Genomic DNA, 23,137 nt, shown 5'->3' with positions numbered 1-23,137 from the left:
ATCAGTATTGATGTAGATGCATTTGGCCTCAAGGAGCTTCTGCATGCAGCCACATTACGTTCAACAGTGTAGATGTGGGGATACTGTGTACACCTTTATTTAGAAGTGAAACAAAGTGGGCGTAAGAGTGAAAGCAAAGCAACACTTCTAGTGTCTTACATGCCTGGGAATGGCTACAGAAGACATGGAAGCTCATTTTCTGGTTATGCTTGTTAATTGAACTTACCTCGGGAAAAAAAAGCTTCCGACAAGTGGACTCAAATTTTCACTGGTACTGTCTGGTCTGAAGCTACACCATGTTTATTCAGAAGTTAAGGTTTGAAACTACTGTTACTCTACATACATGCTTTTTTCTTTTTTTTTTTTTAACAAAAGCTAAGTTTGGGTTTGACCAGGTCCTGCTCTCCGGTGGGTCTGGGGTTCGAGTCCTGCTTGGGATGCCTTGCGATGGACTGGCGTCCCATCCTGGGTGTGTCCCCTCCCCCTCCGGCCTCACGCCCTGTGTTACCGGGTTAGTCTCCGGCTCCCCGCAACCCCGCATGGGCCGAGCGGTTTCAGATGATGTGTATATGTGAAATTTGATGCTGCCATGCATATTTTCCTTTGGGAACATGTGTATCATTTGCAATTTAGTTTTTGAGCAACCCCATGTTTTTGCTTTCGATGCTGCATAGGTTCAGGGCTATGCAAATGTTGCCATGCACATACACTTTCTATAACATACAATTGAAGCTATTGTGCTTGTTCAATATTTGACCAGCATGCTATGTGTAAAATCACTGTATACTCAGTTATACTGAACATTTTCAAAAGTACTTTGACAACATTCAGATATTTCATGGATGCCCTGCCTTCAACGGGGAATCCACTGCTTCCACAATGAAAGGCCAAACACATTTGGTACGTGTAATCCGTTGTATTCTTTCAACCCTCATAATCATGATCGTGTGACAATTACAGAGATCCTTCAGAAAAGAGGCAGTTGTCAGAAACACCTGGACAGTTAACACGTGAGAAGCATTCATGAAAGATTTAAGAAACACTAGCAATACGACACAAGAAAAAGAGCGGGAACATACATTGCATTGTAATTCTGCTCATGCACTGCCAAATACAATTTTGAAAGACTTTACTCACAATACTCACATTTTTTGATACATTTTAGAGCAAATGCTATAGATGCAACGGGAAAACTAAATCCCGTCCTTAACAATAAAAATAGCGAATCTCTCCAAAAATACAAAAATACTCTTCTTCGGCAGATCGGTTTTTTTATTCTCGTTTTTTCCCGCAGTTTGGTTCCACACCTAACAGAATGCCACATACACGTTGGCCCGGTAGAGCAGCTGCACACATAGTCCTTGAAAGCAGGTAGAAAGCACACTACAGAGCACCTCACTTTACATGATAGACTTCAGCGGCCCATCCCAATCCCTCTCCCACAAGCAGTGGGGCTGCACAGGATAGACGTAATGTAAGGGATAAGACTCATTCTTCTAGACGAGCACGATAGTCGGCAGGATTTTTAGCTCTCTTAGAGAGAGAGAGGGCTGAGCAAATTATTTCTGTAATTGAACCAATCAAGTGCTTAAGTACTCATGCAGAATGAAAAATCCTGCACACCCCGTGACCCTCCAAGAGCAAGTGTGAAGACGAAGGGGAAAGGAATTGTGTCATTTACACTCCAACGTGAGACTGACATTTACCCAATCAAGGAGCAGTCTGTCAGAGACAATTAACTGCTGATCACATTAATGCCTGAAAAGAAATACTGTAATGATTATATGATCAGTAGTCTGAGGCCATGTTGCTGATGGACAAAGGAAAAAAATAAAGAATATTTTACAGCTTTCATATAATAATGAATGGGTAGTTAGAGACCACTCCAGGACATCTGGACTGTTCGGTCATTTCTTCACTGACTTTATGGAGAGCCAGATGTAGAGGAATCTGAGATTCCATGAAAACATCAAGGCCCAGTTAAAACCAACCATTTATGAACATGGATCCGATCCATCATACAGGACTAATGAAAGAAGGCAAAGACAAGCGCTTACAGGTGGAACCTCGCGCAGAGCTGTCAAACTAACGAATCCTATGAATGTCTCAAAAAATGATTCTTTGCATAATATGTCCAAAGAATTTCTAAACACACACCAATAATATTCTGGCACAAACTCTGAACAACTGCAGAGAGGGAGGCTAAATTCTTTCCAGGACTCAGCTGAAGCTCCTCCAGCTAGGAGGACAACAAGAAGGCACGCAACATGACAGAGCTGTGCATGGTGCATACTGGCCTTTGTTGCTATGGAGACCGAGACTGTCAGGAGTAGATTGCTTGAGCTCCTGAGGGACACCCCCAAACCCCACCATCCCCCACCTGTGGCCACCCTGTTGGTGAGCCTACACGCTAGTCATTCTAACCATGAGCAGGCTTAACACAAGGGTGCTCCTGTCAAATATGTGGAGAACTTCTTTAATGAAAGCATGGATGAACAGGCGCTGACAAAGGGGAAAATAATTAAAAACTGCATAATTTATTTCCTGCAAAATACATAAGTGGAGCAGAATGAAATAACTGGCTGATTGTAGGCAAATGTAACAGCAGAATCATTATTATTATGAAAAAAAATCATTGCAGCACTGTAAGTTACCTTAAAAAGAAATCGATCGATGAATGAACGAACGAATGAATGAATGAATGAATGATAAAAATGTGTTCAGACAAAAATGCTCAGTTATAACAAATAATGAAAAGTCTCTGTTCAGCTGCTTCTACGATGTGAAACATCTCCGTCTGAGATTAACTAAAATGAAAATGGAACATTTATTTTAGTATATTTTATTCACTGAAGTAACTATTCCCATGATTCAGACCATTAAAGACAGTCTATGTACATTCATTATTTTCTGCTTTAGAAACCATTTGCCTTTCCATTTAAGGATGTTTAATTCTCACTGGCTGCACACTGAGTCCCACACACTACCCAATGAAAGACCTGATTTATGAAAATATGTCTAGAATGATAATAATCTTTTGCCTTTTTGTTTACTTCTCTGCACAGGTAATTTAATTACTGATGGGCTTTTAATGCATGGAGAAGTAGACTGTGTTGATATATGTATGCATTTCCAGAGCTGTAACTATCTGAAACAAGTCATCTTTCATCATATTCCGTGTCCTTCACCCTTCGCTGGGTTTCTGCGTTTGTAGCGATGGCCTGATCTCCATTTTAATGACTACTGTCACTCACATATCCAGAACTGTGCGCGTTCCTCTTCCCGATAGAAAACGTGATCGAGGTAACACAGCGCCGCAACGTCGGCCACTTTGGCTCACGTGCAGAAATCAGCTGGAACCACTGAGATTCAGGAACTCACAGCTGACAGTGCCCAACAGGTAGCGAATTACAACACTGATGCCATTTGTTCTCTGGAAGGAACAAGCTGGAGGAAAGTTAGGAGTGTTTTACGAAATACAGGATGTGTGCGCAAGATGCGAAGTTTGCTGAGACTATGGCTGCCACTGTAAAATCAGAGAGACCGTGTTCCAAATTAGACAAGTTCTTATTAGCTCATCGCAAGACATTTTTAATTGTACACAGTAGTGCAGAGAACATGTTCACGCATGTGAAAATACTGTATATGCTGTGGCTTTGTACGCGTTCGGGTGTCTCCCACCACCCTGTGCGCCTCGTTAACCACATTCAAAAATGTGCACGATGAAGAGGCCCCTTGTGTAATCGTAGAACATTCTAGAACATGAAGTATGTCATCAATATGCATGGCTGTGGAAGCTCAGTGCTACACGCGACACCACATCTAGCACCATGTCAGTAAACGATAACTTTGCAACAGGATGCGCTCAAATGAGTTACTCAGTGGTTGACGTAAGAGGTATTCACAGGGAAGTGATTCTGTTAACTGAGAAGGGTCATATTGCGATTCCAATAAATATTTCAACAGAACACATTGGCATTTACTAAGTAAATACAATCTTGAATGTAGATTTCATTTGGTATTCACTATTTACTATAGAATTCAGTCATTCGCTATTAAGTTTGGTACTGTTTCCTTTTCTGAATAGAGCAGCACAGAATTTATGTATAGCGCTGCTATGAATTCTCGGTCGATTGGACCACTACTGCATGTACAGCTTTGTTCGCTGCTCGCTCTGCCGAAAGGTTAAAGACACAACTGCAGATGGTGCCACGTTCAAGCAGATGGGAGGACTTGTTTCTGAGTGTAAACAATGATGGAGATGCCATGGCTTTTGATGGGACTGTGGGGGTGTTGAACTTTCCCTTTGGGTTGGCTGTGAGGGAACCCTGCTAAGGAGAAGACATGTCACTAAGTCCTGATCCTCCAGAGATTCCAGTAGAAAGGAGAGAACGAAGGGCAAACTTGGATACACAGAGTGGATGACACGCAGATTTACAGCCAGACCAAATAGCAACCCATCACTCATACCTCCCCACCCCCACAGCCCCAACAATCATACTACAAGCTGGCCATGTTGCTATAATCCTTCTGACTCTCAAAGCTCCCAACATTTCATGCCACACTATCAACGGGTGTCCCTTCCTGGCTTTCTTCCTGGGGTGGGTGATGCTCTACATGATGGAGCAGGTGAACCCACAGCACTCCTTCAGCAGGGTGAGGCCTGTCTTGGTCACAAAGGGAGATGATGTCTGTTGTGCCCTGGAGGTCATCCTTCTGTCCTGGCTGGGATCTGTCGGGAGAGGAGAGATGCCAGTGGAAGACGTCAACAGCTAAGTCTGGTTTGAAGCCCCCTTGGAATGGATGATGCACGGTGGGAGCAGAGACTGATCAAAAGCAAGCACTTAACAGATGGTGCTGAGCTTTCTAAAAAAAGTTCTGCTGTTTCAGAATGTACAAAGGGCCAGTAACCAAATCACAGAGGATAGTTATGTAAAAGCATTTTTTTTTCCCTCGCACATGCGTACACAGTAGGCCATTTTAAAGCGAGCTCTTTTCTAACTTGCTGAACAAACAATAAGACGGCTCCTTTTTTCTTATTCGACTGTTGCTTCGGAAGGGGGGGGGGCACAGAGTATTTAATCAAAAATAAGTGATATTCTCCACAGTGGGAATTGGAACTGGCAGTTAAATAATGAAGCTCGCATGAAATTAAGTTTAGCACAATAATAATCACTCCCAGACAGTGCCCGTAGACGGGCAACAGCGCAAACAAAGCATGCGACTCGAAGAGCAGCTCAGAGGACAGCGGGGGGCCGGCAAACTTCTCGGCAGAAGGATGTGCGCGGTATCGAGAAATCACCTACTCTTGCTCTTTAGGCTTCTGGGGAACTTGGACTGTAGGAACTCTGCCATCTCTTTGTCTTCCTCCCTTTCCCTGTGGGGGGGAGAGAACTTGCTAATGAGAGCAGCGAGGAGAAGTGTTACGGAATCTGATCCGCACGGCTTATTTCACATCCATCGCGTCAGGGTAAGGAGATTAGCGCAACGCTGAGAAATTGCGCACGTGGCCGCTCGAAGGTCGTAACCATTTGTTCCGCGCCGTGTTCTTCACGGTACGTTTCTCCAGGCTTCTGTTTGGTCCTTGTTTCACAGAAAGCCAAACCAAAAAGCTACCGGCCATTATCGGAATACTTTATGCTTTCAGAGACCAGGTCTTCCACGTTGTGTAGAAGTACCAAGCTCTAGCAGCTACACCACCTCCACCAAAGCACTACACCGTGGTTTCATTAGAGCCAAAGAGACTCATCCTCTTTGCTCCTGGCTCTCTACACTCTCAGCTCCACTTACCGCAGCCTCTCAAATTCCACATCATCCACCAGGAAGTCTCTGGTCTCCACAAGCTTGTGAAGCTGCTGCAAGAGCTCATCCTCCTTCTCTTTGTCCTCCTTTGACTTGTCCTTATCTGTAAAGGGTTTTGCAGTTGACACCGGTATCAGCTGGATTCAAGGAAGACGTGGAAATAATCTTTCAGCACGAAAGAAAGAAGGCAAATAAGCACCACTTAAAATGCGACGTACGAGACATTAATCAACAGCTGAAGCAATGGGCCTATGTATCGCGTCATGAACTTTGAGGGATTGCTTCTTCCGCTACAAGAAATTTGTGTCAGATCTTTTGGGGTTCACGGTACGGAAACAGCACCTAAAGTACCTGCATTGACGAACCACAATAGTTTCGTCAAAAGTTGCTTCTCAGAATGCATTACACCAGGCGATTCATTGATGACTGACTGATCGATCACGGGGGGTGACACTAAGCCTGCTCCTGTTCTAGGGCTTCTGCTGCTTGGCTACTTGTTTTTCTGACCACACTTGTTTACTCATTTTAACACTATGTCCTAATGTTAGGCAGGTGTGTTTGCCATTTGTGAACAGAAAACAAATTTTTAAGTTGGGTGGCACTGAAAGTAACGCTGCTGTTTCACAACGCCTGGGTGGTGTGAGAGGACGTTCCCCGCTCAGTCTGTGTGGAGTTTGCATGTTCTCCCCGTGTCTGTGTGGGTTTCCTCTGGGTGCTCTGGTTTCCTTCCACAGTCCAAAGACATGCTGTTCAGGTTCGCCCATAGTGTATGAGTGACAGAGTGTGTGTGTGTGTGTTCCAGTGATGTATGGATGAGTGACCCAGTGTAAGTAGTGTATCTAGCAGTGTAAGTCACCACGGTGAATAAGGTGTGTGGGCTGATGACACTACATAGAGTTCACTGGAAGTCGCTTCAGAGAAAAGCTTCTGCTAAGTGAATAAATATAAATGTAAGTCCTACAGGCTCCTGCTCTGCAGCTCATGTTTGTGATATTTGTCCTTGGACTGGTAAATCAGGTCATGCTGTAGCACCTCAGTGATTATGATGAAGGTTCTGGACTTACAGAGACTTTTTATACTGCGACGGACTGGCGTCCCATCTTGGGTGTGCCCCCACCCCCTCCAGGCTTACACCCTGTGTTGCCGGGTTAGGCTCCGGCTCGCCGCGACCCCGCTCGGGACAAGCGGCTTCAGCCAATGTGTGTCTCTGTGTGTGCGCGAGACTTTTTATATTGATTTTGAACCAAGAAGATGTTTCAGGGTTGATAATGAGGCTGGACTTTGATATGAAAGATATCAAATCAAATAATCCTGCTGCAACTTCATTGATGGCTAGAGAAAGAACAGCTGATCGTGTGACTTCCAGAAGTGACTGGGATGCATTATCACCATGATCCTAATGACCTTCACGGAGCCAACGAACTGGGACTGAAGAATCTCCGGTTGTACCTGGAACGGAAACCAGCTTCTGCAGTTCCTTCTTGAGTCGTGTTATTTCTTTGCAGAGCTGAATGTCGTCCATCCTGAAAGAAAATGAAACGAAAATCCATGCCGAGCACATGCAACGGTAACGTTTCACTAGATACATCCGGCGCTCATGCACGTGCAGACTTGGCGGGGTTTTTCAACGATCGGTTCACTCATAAAAGGCCAAATGAGTGGCTATGCAAACAACGCCTTGCAGGGGATAAAAGACCCCCGCAGTCCTGCAGCACAGGGATGACTCATCCCTCATCAAGGCTGCACGCGAATGGGCAGGGTGGGGGGAGACAGCGGCATTCGATGAACGTGTGGGGGCAGAGCGGCTGCTGCAGGACGTCTCGCTGCGACACGACAGCTGCACCATTGGTAGGTGATGGACAGCCACAAAGAGGATCCAAGAAGGAGGAGGAAAGGGATGCTACTGAAGTTTTTTCCCGTCTTCTTTCCTTGCGAGGGATTTGAACACCTTCCTAAAAAAGAACCCGAGACTTTCATTTGGAACGAACACCAGAAGACACCACCTCCGTTGCAAGATAATTCCGTATTTTTCCACATATCGGGCAACAAAGGGTCACGTGTGAAGAAACCGAAAGCTGACTTTAAACCAGACTTTCATAGCCTTTCAAAAAATACTCTGATATATTATTGATCTCTTCTTGGATCCTCTGTTTTAATGGTTGATAAAAGCTGCAAAAGAAATTAGCTCTTTAGTCATAAAATATAAATGTTTCATTTATTTTTTTTTGGCTCTACTGCTGTTGGTTCCAGTCATCAATTTTAGACCATACGCAGTGAAAACAGAGCTAAATGAAATAACAGAAAAGAAATGATACTGTATTAATATTTATTTCAACACACTCGAAATAGTACAAACCTGTCAAAGAGAGTATAAAAGCAGGCTTGTAACCCCCTTACTTTCATAGATGCTCTCTTTTCAAAAATGCCCAAACAGTACAGTAATACCATGCCCTACGTCGTTTCGTGTTGGGTCGATTTCGACTTGACGTCGGCTTTTTGTTAAAAATATACGGAAAAGTACAATTCGTCTTCAAATATTAAAAACTGTTAAATTAAAAGTCACTTAAAAACAATAAAAAAAGTGTAAAATCAAATAAAAATGAATGTTAAAATATATAAAATAATATATTGTAATCTATAAAATCAATTAAAAGCTTAAAAGTAAAAAAATATTGTCTTATTTACCTGCCATTTTTTTGGAATTTTTTTTGTTTTTTCTTTACTTTAGCATTAATTGAAGTGTATACACTTAAGGGGAATGCTTATTAGGGGTTTATAGGGGGTCTAAATCAGTTTTTAGGGGTTATTTCGTTTTCTATCGTTTTTTGACTTAAGTCACGCCCTTTGGAACCAATTAACGACACAGGGCGAGGTATTACTGTAGTTATTCCTTTTTTTCCCAGTGCAGGTTTCTGCATAGGCCACTGAATGAAGCTTTGAGAAAAGAAGTATTAGGATGAAGTGACAGAGCACAAAGTGGTCCAAGGAATTTTCTCAACGCTGATTTAACGCTGTCAAAATTTTTCCGTACGAAGCCGTTGTCCGCCAATTATGACTGCAAGTCTACCAGAACCCCAAGAGTCGCAGGAAGCTGAAGGAGAATGTTGAGAAGAGACATCAGTCAACCTTCTACTCACTTGTCACAAGTCTGATGGCCTCCTTGCAGGCCACACTGACACAATCCCTTATCACGAAAAACCGAACAGATAGTTCAGATAAAGCGGAGCCTTCCCAGGATTGAAAAATCAAACGAGCCTCATTTAGAGCTTTCTGGGAATATTTCAGATCTTCTGATCAACTTAATGTTTCCCCACCAATGTTAAAATATCAGCCCCTGGGGTTCTTGTTTTTGCGTAATTAAGAAAACGATTGCAGAGGCTGTTACGATTATCATTTTTGCTCCGCTTACTCACAGTGGCTTAGTTTGTCTTAGGAGTCTGTGCCATACGGAGACATATTCCTGCAGTCCTCCTCCACAGGGGGAGTTTCTCAGGACAACCAGCTGCCTTGGTGCAGCAAGACATGGCCAACCGCTTGTGTTCGGATGGGCCAGTTGTTCTGATGCCGCTCACATTTGAGTCTGGGGACCCTGACAATTTAAGCTGTGTGTCAAGCTCCCGGGTCCTGGGCACAGAGCCAAGAGCAGCCAGAAAATGGTATAAAACATTCACACAAAATAAGCAAATGAGTTCTCCCCCTCAGCCTTCATTGAACCGGTATCTTGAGCATCAGCCAATACAGCGAGTGAAGACCTCAAGGTAATTGCTTAAAGTCTCAGAAGATGCCCTGCTGCAGTACCCTCGTGCAAGTTTGAGCCGAGTTCCTACAATAAAGTGTACAGCTGAATAATTGCGTCAAATATTGTATAAAAACCAGCAAAGCAACATGGAGTAAAGTATGTTGCTTCTCCAGGGGAGGGTGAAGAAGGCCTATGGAAAAGATCTTTGGAAAGGCTATGGAGGAGGAGGTCCATGTCCACGAGCCAGCCTTGCTACCAGACTGTTGGAGAGGGACCTCCGGAGTAAACCTGAATTTCCTCTTGATTCAAGTGATCAGCAAAATATTATACATTACAGCTGTGCTTCAGGTGTGAATGAATAATGAAAAGAAAGCACAAGAAGAAGAATAAATATTCATTTATTCCCGTACTACGCTTTCATTAAAGGGGCCAAGTTTTCAAAAGCTGATTGCTTCAGTTGACTCAACCGCCACTCACTGGTGAACCAGACCCAGCGACATTTTGTCAGTAATAATGACTAATGCCACATCTTTATTTTTGTATGTTACATCCTCTCCCTGTCACTAAACGCCTCTGGCGAAGTGTAAATAAACAAGCATTAGACGCCCTAGCACCCGGAGCACAACCATTGAAATGCTAATGAGGGCCAGCTGGCGACAGAGCCCGTACCCAGCGGAGGCAGAAGCATCTCTTGAACGACGATGGCGACAGGTCTGAAGAGGCCTTGTCCTATTCTCAGCACACACAGACACGTGACCCTTATACCCAGAAAAGCCAATAGAAGCGGAACCTACGTCACTGCACTATTACGACAGGGCCACCCACCAGGTGATGGTCCAATACGGAGTGTTCAGCTTTGTTGGCCCACACACTTCCTTTTAGGACAATGCGGCAAGACCATTTCAGTAGTTTTAAGACTTGGAAAGATTAACTTCTATTCCACGGTATTTTACGGAGCTGTACGTTAGACAGAAATCACAAAGGACGTTTTCCAGCCATTTCTTGGTTTCCCGGAAGACAGACCTGTACATGAGTTTTATACGTTTTTACCCAAGAAATCACACAGGGGACATTGGCTCACGCCCCCTTCCTTTCTCATTACCCCAGTCCCTTGATCAGCGCACCACCTACTGATATGCTTTATACCTCCGACTCCCTGAACGTTCCCAAGTCACCGAAGTTTCCGTTGCACAGCCCCCGTAATGAAAGGAAAGGGAAAGAAAGGGAAAAAAAAAACACAGATGCGAGGCAATTAGTGGTGTGTTCAGAAGGTGGTTCTTCAGCTCCTCTCTGGGGAGCGCTCTTGATCATCTGATTTAATGGTCTCCTTTCCACTGCTCAACCCCTATGCCACTGCCCCGGCCGACTTCCCGCGAAGCCACCCGCCGAGCTGGTCCGTCCTCCCACTCAACTTGGCAACTTGTTGGGCAGCTCCACCGTCACACTGGTTTCCTCTTACTGGCCAGTGTCGCACCTCCTCTTGAGCCATTACTTCGGCTAGTCTCACCTTCCAGCTGATGACATTCCACTGGAAACCTGCACCTTCCGACAGGTGCCCTTCTGTTGGGTAGGTCCTCAAACAGACTGACAAAATCACAGGTTTACTAATATATGCAGCTAGGTATTTTACTGATGGATATGTGCTGTGCTAGTTTTCACTATACTCAGCAGAACGGGGCGGTAGAAGTCACTACAGCTGGAAAGGCTGTCGTCTTGCAATCGAGACACTGGATTCAACTCCCAGCTTCTGCCGCAGCGCCGCCGAGAAGCGAGCTTACTCCGAACTGATAGCGTAGATGACCCTGCTGTAAAAGTAAGTCATTGTAAGTAGCTTAGTATACAAACCGAAACATTGTAGGTCCCTTTGGAGGAAAGCATCTAACTAAATACATTACTTTTAATAACATGTATACACAGGTTTACACTTTTACCACTTCATAAAATCAAATGCTTTGCTTCCGATTAAAAGCATTTTCAAGATTACAGCAAGATAGCCTGTTTGGGGACTTGAACACGTAACCTCTCGGTCACAGTCCCTTCCCTGAAAATTCATCCACATCTTTCAGCACAGCAGCTTTGATTCCTGTTGGCCAGATCCTTGCTGCTTTCGTGCCTTAGCGCATTTTAAAAAAGAAACATGGGAGAGAAGTGTTAGACCGCCCCTAACCCTAAACGACAGCCTGTGTATCATACAAGCGCAGTTAAAAATCCCAACAATGTGCACGTTGCTCACCGCAACCCCTCCCACCCTACTACCTACTATCTTTAGTCCAAGGTTAAGGGTGGGGCTCAGCAAGTTTGCTCCATAGTTGATGTGAACGTTCCAGTAGATTCCACACCAAAACTGAAGGTCACTAAGCATTCTATTACACAAACACACACATTGTCTGAAACTGCTTGTCCCAAGCGGGGTCGGGGTGAACCGGAGCCTAAGCCAGCAACACAGGGCGCAAGGCTGGAGGGGGAGGGGACACACCCCGGACGGGACGCCAGTCCATCGCAAGGCACCCCGAGCAGGAGTCGAACCCCGGACCCACCGGAGAGCAGGCACAGGCCAAACCCACTGCGTCACCACGCACCCCCATTCTTCCAATCTGCTCAAGCATATTGTGTATATGTGAAGGGGTTAGAGAAAAGCACTTGCCTAAAGACACCTAGATGAATAATAAGGTTGTAATGGTTTTGACGGTGGACACTCACATGTATCTCAGCTCGGACTCCCGCCTCACCAGGATGTCCCGTATGCGCTCTATTTTGAAGAGCTCTCCTTCGATGTCGTCTATGGTGATGGAGGAGTCTGCCATTGAGACAACGTCCTCTTCTGCTGCGGGAGAAACAAAAGGAGTGTTCTGAACAACGCCACTCACCTGCGGAGGAATAAACACGACTCCTTTAAATGGATAGGCTTGTCTGACTTGGCAGAATGATTTATATACATAATTTTTGCTCTATCTATTATAAACTATATTATAACTATATGTCATAAAACAAGATATATTTAATGGCGGACTTGAGATCTCCAATTATGTGAAGCTTCTGGAGTTCAGTTTCAGGAGTTGTGATACTGTCCTACCTCTTTGCTGCTAATTAGATTATTACTATTATATTAATTCCATCAAATACGTGCCACTGTTAAGTGCAAAAGAAAGCTCTCGGGGAAAAAACAAAATTAGCATTTCAAAATTTTCCGAATTTTACAGCTTGCTTTTGCCACAAGATTCATGTGCAAGGATTTTTTATTTCTGAAGTTGGCACATATTTGTATCTGTGGCAGACCATGCTTGGTTCATGAAATACACATTTCCTAAGACAGACTGAAAAGCATTCATCCACTGATGCAGAGACATTTTTTGAAATTTAAACATGAGATCCTTCCTAATGATGGGCTCTAGTGCTTTTTGTGTTAATAACGCACTTCAGATGTGAGAGTCAACATTACGCTCCTTAAGTGGTTCCTGCATGTGTTCATTTTAAAAGTAAAAATGAAACCCATCCAAAATCCGAACCATTCTCTTGACATAGCGAAAAGGTTACTTTTGAGAAAAAACGGATGAGCATTACTCTAGATGCGAAAATTGTTCATGACAGTCTTGCGGCATGTGTCTTTCAAGCCATGTGTCACACTATATCCCCCTTTACTTCAGAACAGTGCCAGTGCCATTTTGACAAATATCGCAACTCAACTGCCCTGTGATTCATGCATTATTGATGTATGCTTTTCGCATTTGTGACCCTAAGCCGCCCCACATTCAAGATACGCAGGGCAACATGTTACAGCCCATGAGTATATTACAACGGCTATACACAAGGACCGAGTCCAACTGACCCGCCATGAAGCCACAGAGAAAAACATCCAGCATTGATAACGTATCTCCATGACTCAAGACCAAGCAGCTTGACTTCCTTTCTTAACCACAACCACAACGTACCAACACGGGTATTTCATTGAGATTGTCAAGTAGGCACCTCCCTTCGTCGACGTTTCATTGAATTAGGCCCACGACACCTCCGGAAGGCTCAAAAAAACTCAAAAAAACATTGATTGGTCTACGAAGCAAATGCATCTAACATCTGAAGCAAAGCCCTGCTCTGGGAAGAGGGTTCGAGACATAGTATTCTAAGAATCCTTTCTGCTATGCTCTTCCTGGATCTTCCAGAACCATGGCTTACCATAAGGAGGTTTGGGTAGCTTGTTGTCTAACACTGAACGCACAAGCGTGTCCTAAATTATCAGCTCAGTAAAGGCATGACGTAGAAGCGCATGAGATAAACCTCCAGTGTCACATGCAAATATAGTGAAAGTCAGTCCAGGATGGATCTGCCCTGGCATCCATACAATTCAGCTTTCATTCTTTTGTGGTCAAGGATATGGGTATTAAAAATACATATTTAACAGCGGAAATATTTTCGAAGTTCATTTGTGCACCAGGAAAAAGAGGGATGTAGGACAAAGCTGAGACGTCAGACATATCTGTCACCCCCCCCGCCTAAAATGATCCAAAAACTGCAGATTTCCTATCCTTGAGCTTTCAGACAAATTAAACACTGTTTTCGAAAATGTATGCCATTACTTTAATCTTGAGTTTCGCTTCAGAAGTTGGGCGTGCAGGCATACCATCATGTACGCGCCCAGCGTGTGAGGGCTGTGTAGGAACCCTAGGGGTATGAGCACAAAGTGGTAATTGCTGCTCGTCAGCCCGAATCTGACAGGCGGCGAACGTGTGAGCGATCCCAAAGTGGCGGGCCGCCGATTCCACGGCTCACGGACCCTAGAGACGGGGCTGGCATTTCGGCGAGAGCGAGCACGCTTTTCAGGAGGTCTCTTGGCACATGGCCACCTTGTCCCTAAAAACAGTTGCTCACTTATTATATCAACATCAAAAAGAAAACATGACATAGCAAGGAGAAAATGGAAGTGAAAAAAAGAGTTTTTTCCTTGTTTCCATTACTGTCTTCATGTTCTCATATCAACTGTTAAAATGGTCCTACTTATCTCGCGGTTGATCTTATTTGTGGCCCTTGGGATTAGCATAGATCTGACAAATAAAGGTAAAGTGTGCACCTTAAAAAAAGACTCGGATAACGGTTTTATTCTACGAAGGAAGTTACTGATACATTACATATTTACAAGAAAACACACACACTGAACCACTTGTCCCACATGGGGCTGCGGGGAGCCGGAGCCTAACACAGCAATGCAGGGCGAAGGGCTGGAGGGGACACACCCAGGGCAGGGCACCAATCCATCGCAAGGCACCCCAAGCGGGACTCGAACCCCAGACCCACCGGAGAGCAGGACACGGCCCAACCCACTGCACCACCGCACCCCCTTTAGGAGAAAACAACGAACACAAAGAGACAATGAACAAACAGTGTCTTGTGTTTAATTCCGGTTGGATCTCTCCTGACAATTAAAACACGACAAGAGAGAAAAGAGCAGATTCAGGAGCACTGAGAATCCGAAGCTCGGTTTCCAATCACGTCCTTGATCGACAGCATCCACAATACAGACGGGTAAATAATCAGGGGAGAGACAAAGAGCCATAACAGATGGTCAAAGTGATTCGTGACTCAACGGCTTTGCGTATCGACGAGGACAAGCTCCTCCGGCAGACACGGCACATCGCGTCACGACCTGCAAGCACAAATCCCAAGAGATCACCCATAAAAAGCGAAAAGGGTAAGATTCTCATAATTTCCTGCAGCAGCGGAACGCGCACCAATTTCGTTTGGATGCCAGGTGCACCAAACACTTCAAGCATCTTCTGGAATTGCGGTGATGAAAACAGTGAAGAAATTCTTGAAGAGCCTTACAGGAAAACTCTGCTTCATAATGTGTCGAGCGGTAGCTACGAAGCGGGTCATTTCATACGGCGGAACTGGACCGCCATATAATAAATGGTCATTTTGCAGCGCGGACTTTCCAGCACTTTCCACCCGTGGCGGAGTGGTGTGGTGATCCACGGCTGCAGGGAACATCCACCCGGGAAGTAAAAGCGTATATGCTGAGGGACTGCACAGGCTCTCCACTTGAGCACAATTATCACATCCTTCAAAGCGCAGCGCCAGGCAGTGACTCATCCAAACAACACAGGTAATTCCTGTTGATGTCTCATGAAGAGAGAAAATTAAAGGAAGCACAAGCCAAATCGTTATATGCAGCATTATATTCTACATTCCAGTAGGTGGTGAAAAGTGGGGGAAATGAAATGCTAAGAATGATTAAAATTGACTTTAATGTTTCTCATCCGGGGGTGCGGTGGCGCAGCAGGTTTGGCTGGGTCCTGCTCTCCGGTGGGTCCGGGGTTCGAGTCCCGCTTGGGGTGCCTTGCGACGGACCGACGTCCCATCCTGGGTGTATCCCCTACGCTCTGTGCTGCTGGGTTAGGCTCTGGCTCGCTGTAACCCTGCTTGGGATAAGCGGTTTCAGTCAACGTGTGTGTCTTTCTCATGTACTTCAATTTTACACATAGTTCTGACCATTGAAAGACTGAGCATATGTACAACTTTTCCCAATCACAAAAATCTGGGGTTGTGCAAACTCCCTGGTTTCCACACCTCGGCACTGAGAGTAGGGGTTTCGGAGAGACCTTGGGGAGGCAGAATGCGAGAGTGACACCAAACAGGCTTTCACGCTCAAAAACAGGACAGGAGCACTACGGTCCACTTCATAGATGCGAGTGCGGAAACAGGATCACGGCAAGCAAGCAGGCACCCTGCCACATCATCTGGATGTAGCAACACATTACACACTCTTTTAACTGTCACAACCAGTGCCATTTATTCAATGCTTATCACAGTCTCGCAAGCTGGGCTTTGTCCAAGGTTATTTTGAAAAAAATCTGTTAATGGCCAGATCAATATTGAAAGTCAAAAAAAGAACGAGCTTTCCTGCTCAATGAGAAATCCAACAGCTTCCAAGACGGCAAGTCTGCATCAGCCGATTCTGCTCTTCATCTGCAGCAACGGTTTCCGTTAAAACATTCATCGGCGCTAATGAGCCTCTGATCCTGGACGGAAACACAAAAATGTGTTGTACGATCGTACTGTAAAAATGTGTGTACCATTAAACAAGAGGGGGGCGCAGTGGCTTTGGCCTGAGTCCACATTCTGGCGGGTCTGGGGTTCGAGTCCTGCTTGGGGTGCCTTGTGATGGACTGGCGTCCCGTCCTGGGTGTGTCCCCTCCCCCTTACGGCCTGCATTGCTGGGTTAGGCTCTGCTTCGCCGCGACCCCGCTCGGGACAAGCGGCTTCATCCTGTGTGTGTTTGTGTGCATTAAATAAGAGTTATGATTTATCTTTCCTTTTCCCTAGTCTACGATGTGACGTATTATTCCTATGCTTTGCTGTTTAGCCTCCAAACTCCTTATGAAGTTGCTCTTTAGGCAGGTGGCCTTCAGATCGGATGTGAAAGTCTACTCTCCTGCTGCTTGACTCCATCTGCTGAATCACCTTCAAAGACTTTTCCCCCCACAAACCCCTTTGTTACTGCTAAACATGGGCTCTAACTCAAATTTGCCCTGAGAAGGACAGAAAAGCTTGTTTTGCAGCATTATTTCACATTTATTTAGCAGATGCGTTTCTCCAAAGTGACTTCCAATGAAGTCTCTGTAGTGTTACCAGCCCACACACCTCATTCACTGCGGTGACTTACACTGCCAGATACACTACTTACACTGGGTCACTCATCCGTACATCAGTGGAACACACTCTCTCTGTCACTCACACACTATGGGGGAACCTGAACGGCATGTCTTTGGACTGTGGGAGGAAACCAGAGCACCCTGAGGAATCCCACGCAGACATGGGGAGAAGATGCAAACTCCCCAGATGCCAAGCGGGGATCAAACAAATGTCCTCTAGCACCACGCAGGCGCTGATGAGACAGCATTGCTACCCGCTGTGCCACCATGCCAGCCGTTAGCTCACCCTCCTGTGACCTCTACCGCTAAAATCATGACGAGAGCTGCGTCACAAACTTAATGACAGGGTCTCAGTGGAGTTTTACCTTTTTTTTTTTTTTTTACTAACACAGCTGATTTCACACCACAGATCAACCCTAGACCAGTGGTGCAGGAAACACTGGATGGCTGGAAGCACAGTCTGTGCGATATCTTCTTGTTCCTGCTGTTGCAAGATACATGTGAAAAAGGGTTTCCCGGCACTGTCAACACGTAAACGACTATAAAACAAAAACATCTATATCGCCAACCGTGTAGTATAGTGCAAACACAAAACAGATGCGTGCTGCAGAGATACAGGGCGAGATGAACGGAGAGAGTCAACGAGCGTGCGTGCTTCAGGCTTCCAGGCAGGAGTGTGGAATCACACGTCCCTTTCCCCTCTGGGGATCTGAGTCAGATGTGCCTCGGGTGGACTGCTGACAACCACCCTCCGTGCCGAGGACTCATGGTACGAGTCGCAGCACAAAGCCGGCAGGTGCTTCGCAGCTCCCTCGCGGCATCTCAGCACGTGCTAATGTTGCAGTAAGTAAAGATACCCCGTCCCAAGATCAAGCCCTTCCCTTCCCAAAGTCATTCCGCCAACTCATCCACGCAGCTGCCGTCGACGGGTGCCGAACGAAAGCGGTTGTGACTCGAACCAAAGCACGGGTTGAGAAGCCTGGCATTAGGTCGAGATGAGTGACTTTTGCTGGCCGAGTCGCTCGGAAGCATGATGAAATTATGGTCAATTAAAGAAAGGCGTCTTGCGCGGAAAGAAGAGCTCCTGGCTGGGGTAACACGTTAAACGTTGGCGGAGAAAGCAACAATATCAATGTTGACTTAAAAAAAAAAATGGACTCCCTTCAATCACACCAAAATCAAACACTCGGGTCTCCAGACAGCGATTCCATCCGAACACAAGGAGAGCTGCGCTGAAGCAAAGCGAAAGCGCCAGGCAGCTGGAACCTGTTACGATCCCCGGAAACAGCGATGAATCCCAGCTGATGAATAATAAACTATGTAATATAATACAAATCAAAATGAAGGAATACGTGTAGATAAATGCCGCGGCGCGGCCGACGGAAAGCAATATGGAGCCGAGAGCCGCCCGATCAAAATAAGAATAGGGGAAAAAAAAAAAAAAAAAACTGAAAAATAGGAAATGAGATGCGGGTTTGTTGCGTTTCGGCCCGTCAAGATGAAATGAACGCGACAGCCCATCGGTGAGATCACGGCAAACGGATCACGCCAGCATGTGTATATCAGGGTCCCACGGGGGGAGGTCCCGCTGGGGACCATGCAGCACAGAGAGTCCCACTCATCTCCCAGCTCTGAACTCCAGCGCTTCACCGGTTATGCCACTTTGACGGCGCTGTCATGATTTAGCGCATTTCAAGGTTTCCCGTGTAATCGTGAAATGCTTCTTTTCTCTGGGCTGCGCTTCGGCGGGAAAAGCACGAATAAAGCAGCACGCATCCGAGGCGCCCGACCGGCTGCAGAGGGTCGAAAGCTGCGCTCATCTGCTTGGCCTCAACTCTTGCTTTGTCAGAGTAAATAGCGAGTGGCTCAAATCACATTTCCCGTCTCGGCGAGTCATGAATTAAAATGTTGCGCACCCCACGTTATAGACAATTAACTACTAACTAGTCCACCTAAGAGGGGGTGCGGTGGGTTTGACCGGGTCCTGCTCTCCGGTGGGTCTGGGGTTCGAGTCCCGCTTGGGGTGCCTTGTGATGGACTGGCGTCCCGTCCGGGGTGTGTCCCCTCCCTCTCCAGCCTTTGGCCCTGTGTTGCCGGTTAGGCTCTGGCTCCTCGCGACCCTGTATGGGGGTCCAGACAACGTGTGTGTGGGGTCCACCTAAGTAAAAGATCTGGGCTGGAAACAGAATGTGACAGACATGTACCATTCAGTCCACCAAGAACTGGGTTTCACAGTATTAAAATAAAGCTCAGGAAAAGGTCTCTTAACACTTGTGTGCTGTTTTAATATATTTTCAAAGTGGCTGGAGTGTGTGTCAGTGATCCAGATGACCAAAGGGTAGTGACAGCACAGTATTGAAGGTCAGGGACTTGCAGCCTGAAGGCCATTGATGGAATCGTCACTATTCCTACTTTTCTAGTACTGTACTCCCGAGCAAGGTATTTACCTTGAAATTCTCCAGTACAAATATCTATATACCGAGTTGTTTTGATTAAAAACATCAGTTAAGGAATTAACTCATAACTATAACAATATTACTCGGGCAGAAAACGCATCCCACAGATGCCCCGAAGAGACAGCATGACCCCTCCTACAAGCCTTTGGGAGAGGTTTTACTTCAGGGAGGAAACGTGGATATTCCAGCTGAAAGGAAGCGCCACACATTCCCTACTAAGACTTTGAGATCAATGGCTGTTTAAAAACTACTTTGCTTTTTTTTTTTAGTTTTATGAAGAGCGCTGGGTCACGGCAATACGGAGGCAGAATCGGTGCACCAAGTAATTGAGAATACAGCCACATACAAAAAAACAAGGGCAAAAGGTGAAAAGGTTACAGTTTTTCGCAGGTGTTACTACATACCACTATATAATAATTCCAGAAGGGTGTCCAGGCATTCCGGAATTCCTTTGAATTGTCATGCAGTTCAAGTTTTTCAGACAGAAGAAAATTAAACCTCTCCGAAACACAGATCCTTCAACTCCCAACTGCCTGTCTTCTTGTCACGATCTATCGATCAAACTGGAAAACTCACTCATTTTGCCTACCTGCTCGGCCAAGAGTCCGGGAGTGACGATAGACCCGAGTCAATCTTTCTCTCGGCACATCGAAGCCACAACCCGGTCCTGCAGATACATCCTGCATAATATTCGCAGGATCCGTCCCGACCTCACAACTGACTCTCCCCAACTACTTGTCCAGGCCACGGTGACTTTCCATCTGGACTACTGCAACTCTCTCCTGTGCGGCCTTCCCGCTACTGCCATCAAACCTCTGCAGCTGATACAGAACGATGCTGCTGCACGAGTTGTGTTTGACTTGCCAAAGCGTTCCCACGTATCTCCTCTACTCATTTCTCTGCACTGGCTTCATATAGCTGCCTGCATAAAATTGAAGACCCTGGTTATTGCCTACAAAAGCATCAACAGAACTGCTCCAAGTTATTTACAAGACTTGATCATCCGCTACACCCCAACCAGACCCCTGTGCTCGTCTACTCACTTGGTGGTCCCACGCATGAAAAGTAAAGCACGGAGGTTCTCGGCTCTGGCTCTGTTGTGGTGGAACGACCCCCCACCCCCCCCACTCAGAACTGCTGAATCTCTGTCTACATTTAAAAAGGGTCTGAAAACTCACCTCTTCCGGACTCACTTCGCCCATGATCTCTTAAGTTCAAGTAAGGTATAAATGTTCATGCACTATAACTTTAAGATCATGCTTGGATCCTTTATGGAGCTACTTCCATAATGTAACATAAATGGGGTTATATGTATCTTAAAAAAAAAAAAAATTATTAGGAAGGTGATCAGGAATTGTGGATATTGTGATAAAGTTTTATGCAGCTACTCATGTGATGAACATTGGTTCAAATGGTGAAGGAAAGAAACTAACGGTACTTAAGAATCGCACGTCTGTAAGTCTCTCTTTCTCATAATGTGATGCACAAATTGTATTTTCTATGAGATGTACGTCGCTTTGGAGAAAAACGTCTACCGAATGAATAAATGTAAAGTAACCACCTCCATCATCCACATGTTTACAGTGGGAACACTGACCATAACAATAAAAGACATTTCCTAGCAAAGTATGTAAGAGTAATCAGTTTACATTCCACAACTTTACCGAAAAAAAAAAAAAAACATGGGTTGTAGCTTATCGACAAAGCAGAGGGGAACTAATAAAACTTTTCGTTAAGGGTATTTCTTAAAATGGAGTGAACCCTTTTTTTCCATAAGCTTCGATTCCCTCACAACCAAAGCAGTTGCTTGTGAATTTCCTTTAAAAACATTGCCTGTTCAGACCCACTTGAACCAGAATACTTGCCAGGCCGACAATAAACCGCTCAACAGTGTATTATTAATGGATTTTTTTTTTTTTTTTGCCCGAACTCAAGGCAGCAGAGGATAAAGGATGTGGCTCTTGTGTTGGTATCTTATGTTTCAGCAGCAGGTCACAGCAGCTACAGAACAGGCAGCAAGGAAGAGAGAAAAACTTCATCTCCGAGACCATCTGGACAAAGTGCAACACAAAACATGTCAGTCCTTATATGACACTGTTCACACTGAATAAGGCGCAGCCACTGAAACAGTTTAAAGAGATGCCCCCCCTTCTCACACATTTCCATGTCAAGTTTGGTTTCCGCAGTCCCGATCGATCCTCCAGATCAGTGATATAGATGCGCACTTCGGGAAGGGGATGCCGGCTGGGGGGGGGGGGGGTCCACGGAGTTTCCCACGCGGGCCGCTCACAGCCGCCTTCTTCGCAGCGCGCCGAACGCACGTTCCGCATCATGTTCCGCTGCGCTGGTGCCGCTGGCGTCTCCGGCGGCAGGTGCGCGCGCGCGCGGCACCAGCGCACAGGGACGACGCGCACGCGCTCAAGAACATGCGCGGACAGCCGGCAAAAAAAAAAAAAAAAAAAAAAAAGAAAAGAAAAAAAAGAGAAAAAACCAACCAAACAACAACAAAAAAAACTTATAACAGCAGGACCGCGAAGAACAAGGAAAGAAACTGCAAATCCAGCCTTAACTGGACGTACTCGGTAAATTCAATACTATCGCACGGCGCATTTATTTTTCATCATCACAATAATAATAATAAGAGTAGTTTTTATTGTTGTTTTTATTCGTCCCTGGCTTTTTCTTAAAAGACAGCATTTCTGTGTGATCGTAAATGCACGAGACAGACCGTGCCCGCAGTCCCAGCCGAGCTGGGGTGTGTCACCCGTCACTTGCACACCTTGAAGTTCATACAAAAAAAAGAAGAGCGATCCCGGCTGGCCGTTAAACTGGGCCCCCTCCGAAGAAGTGCCCCCCCCTGCCACACTGACCGAGCGCCCCGCGCTGCGGAGGGAGACACGGTGACAGGAGGCGCAGGCGCTGCTGTGTCTTCGCCATCATTCAAGCCAAGCGCAGCGCGGACGCAGCCCTAGACTGACTAGTGCCCCTACCTGCTCCGGCCGGGTCTGCGCTCCAGGCGGTCCGCTCCAGCGCGCCGTACTGCCGGGACGACCTGCGCTCCTTCTCCTCCATGTCCGGCCCGGCGTCAACACACGAAGAGAGGAGAAAACTGAAACGAGAACGAAGTTGGTGGCGATCCCCAGCACCACTGGCAGCAGCGTTCGTTTCAGCGCTGCCTGCGTTCTTTCACGGATGAGCCGCTCAGATGCCCTGAAAAGCACAACTGCTGCTGGAGACGCGGCGACACATGGCGGCTCAGCTGGAGCTGCAGGTGTCCACCACCACGCCAGGTCGCTTCGCATGTGCGGGATCTGGGGCGAGCACAAATTCCCGTGACACTGACAGCGAATGAATGAATGAACGAACGGATGAAGGAGAGGACGGAAAGACGGGAAGGCGGTGTCGTTGCGCCACCTCGCGGTCCGCGCGCACAAAGCGTGGAGCGAAGTGCGGAAGCGCGCGCCGAGTGGAGTCTGGGGACGCGTGAAACGGAAGGG

General features: G+C 46.1%; 1 protein-coding gene across 1 annotated transcript; it reads right to left on the bottom strand.

Annotated features, from left to right (window-relative positions):
- Nucleotides 1-2,967: 2,967 nt before the first annotated feature.
- On the bottom strand, nt 2,968-22,845 carry pik3r6a (phosphoinositide-3-kinase, regulatory subunit 6a). Its single transcript, XM_018761705.2, has 6 exons — nt 22,631-22,845; nt 12,242-12,365; nt 7,252-7,325; nt 5,791-5,905; nt 5,307-5,377; nt 2,968-4,732 (listed from the first exon to the last, which is right to left on the bottom strand). Exons 1-6 carry the CDS (start codon nt 22,710-22,712, stop codon nt 4,614-4,616), a joined length of 585 nt encoding a protein of 194 aa, XP_018617221.1. The 5' UTR covers nt 22,713-22,845; the 3' UTR covers nt 2,968-4,613.
- Between the last annotated feature and the right edge of the window lie 292 nt (nt 22,846-23,137).

This window comes from Scleropages formosus, chromosome 20, assembly GCF_900964775.1.
Source record: "Scleropages formosus chromosome 20, fSclFor1.1, whole genome shotgun sequence".
Classification (NCBI taxonomy): Eukaryota; Metazoa; Chordata; class Actinopteri; order Osteoglossiformes; family Osteoglossidae; genus Scleropages; species Scleropages formosus.
Note: the sequence above shows the minus strand (reverse complement) of the source record. Positions and strands in the feature narration are given on the sequence as shown.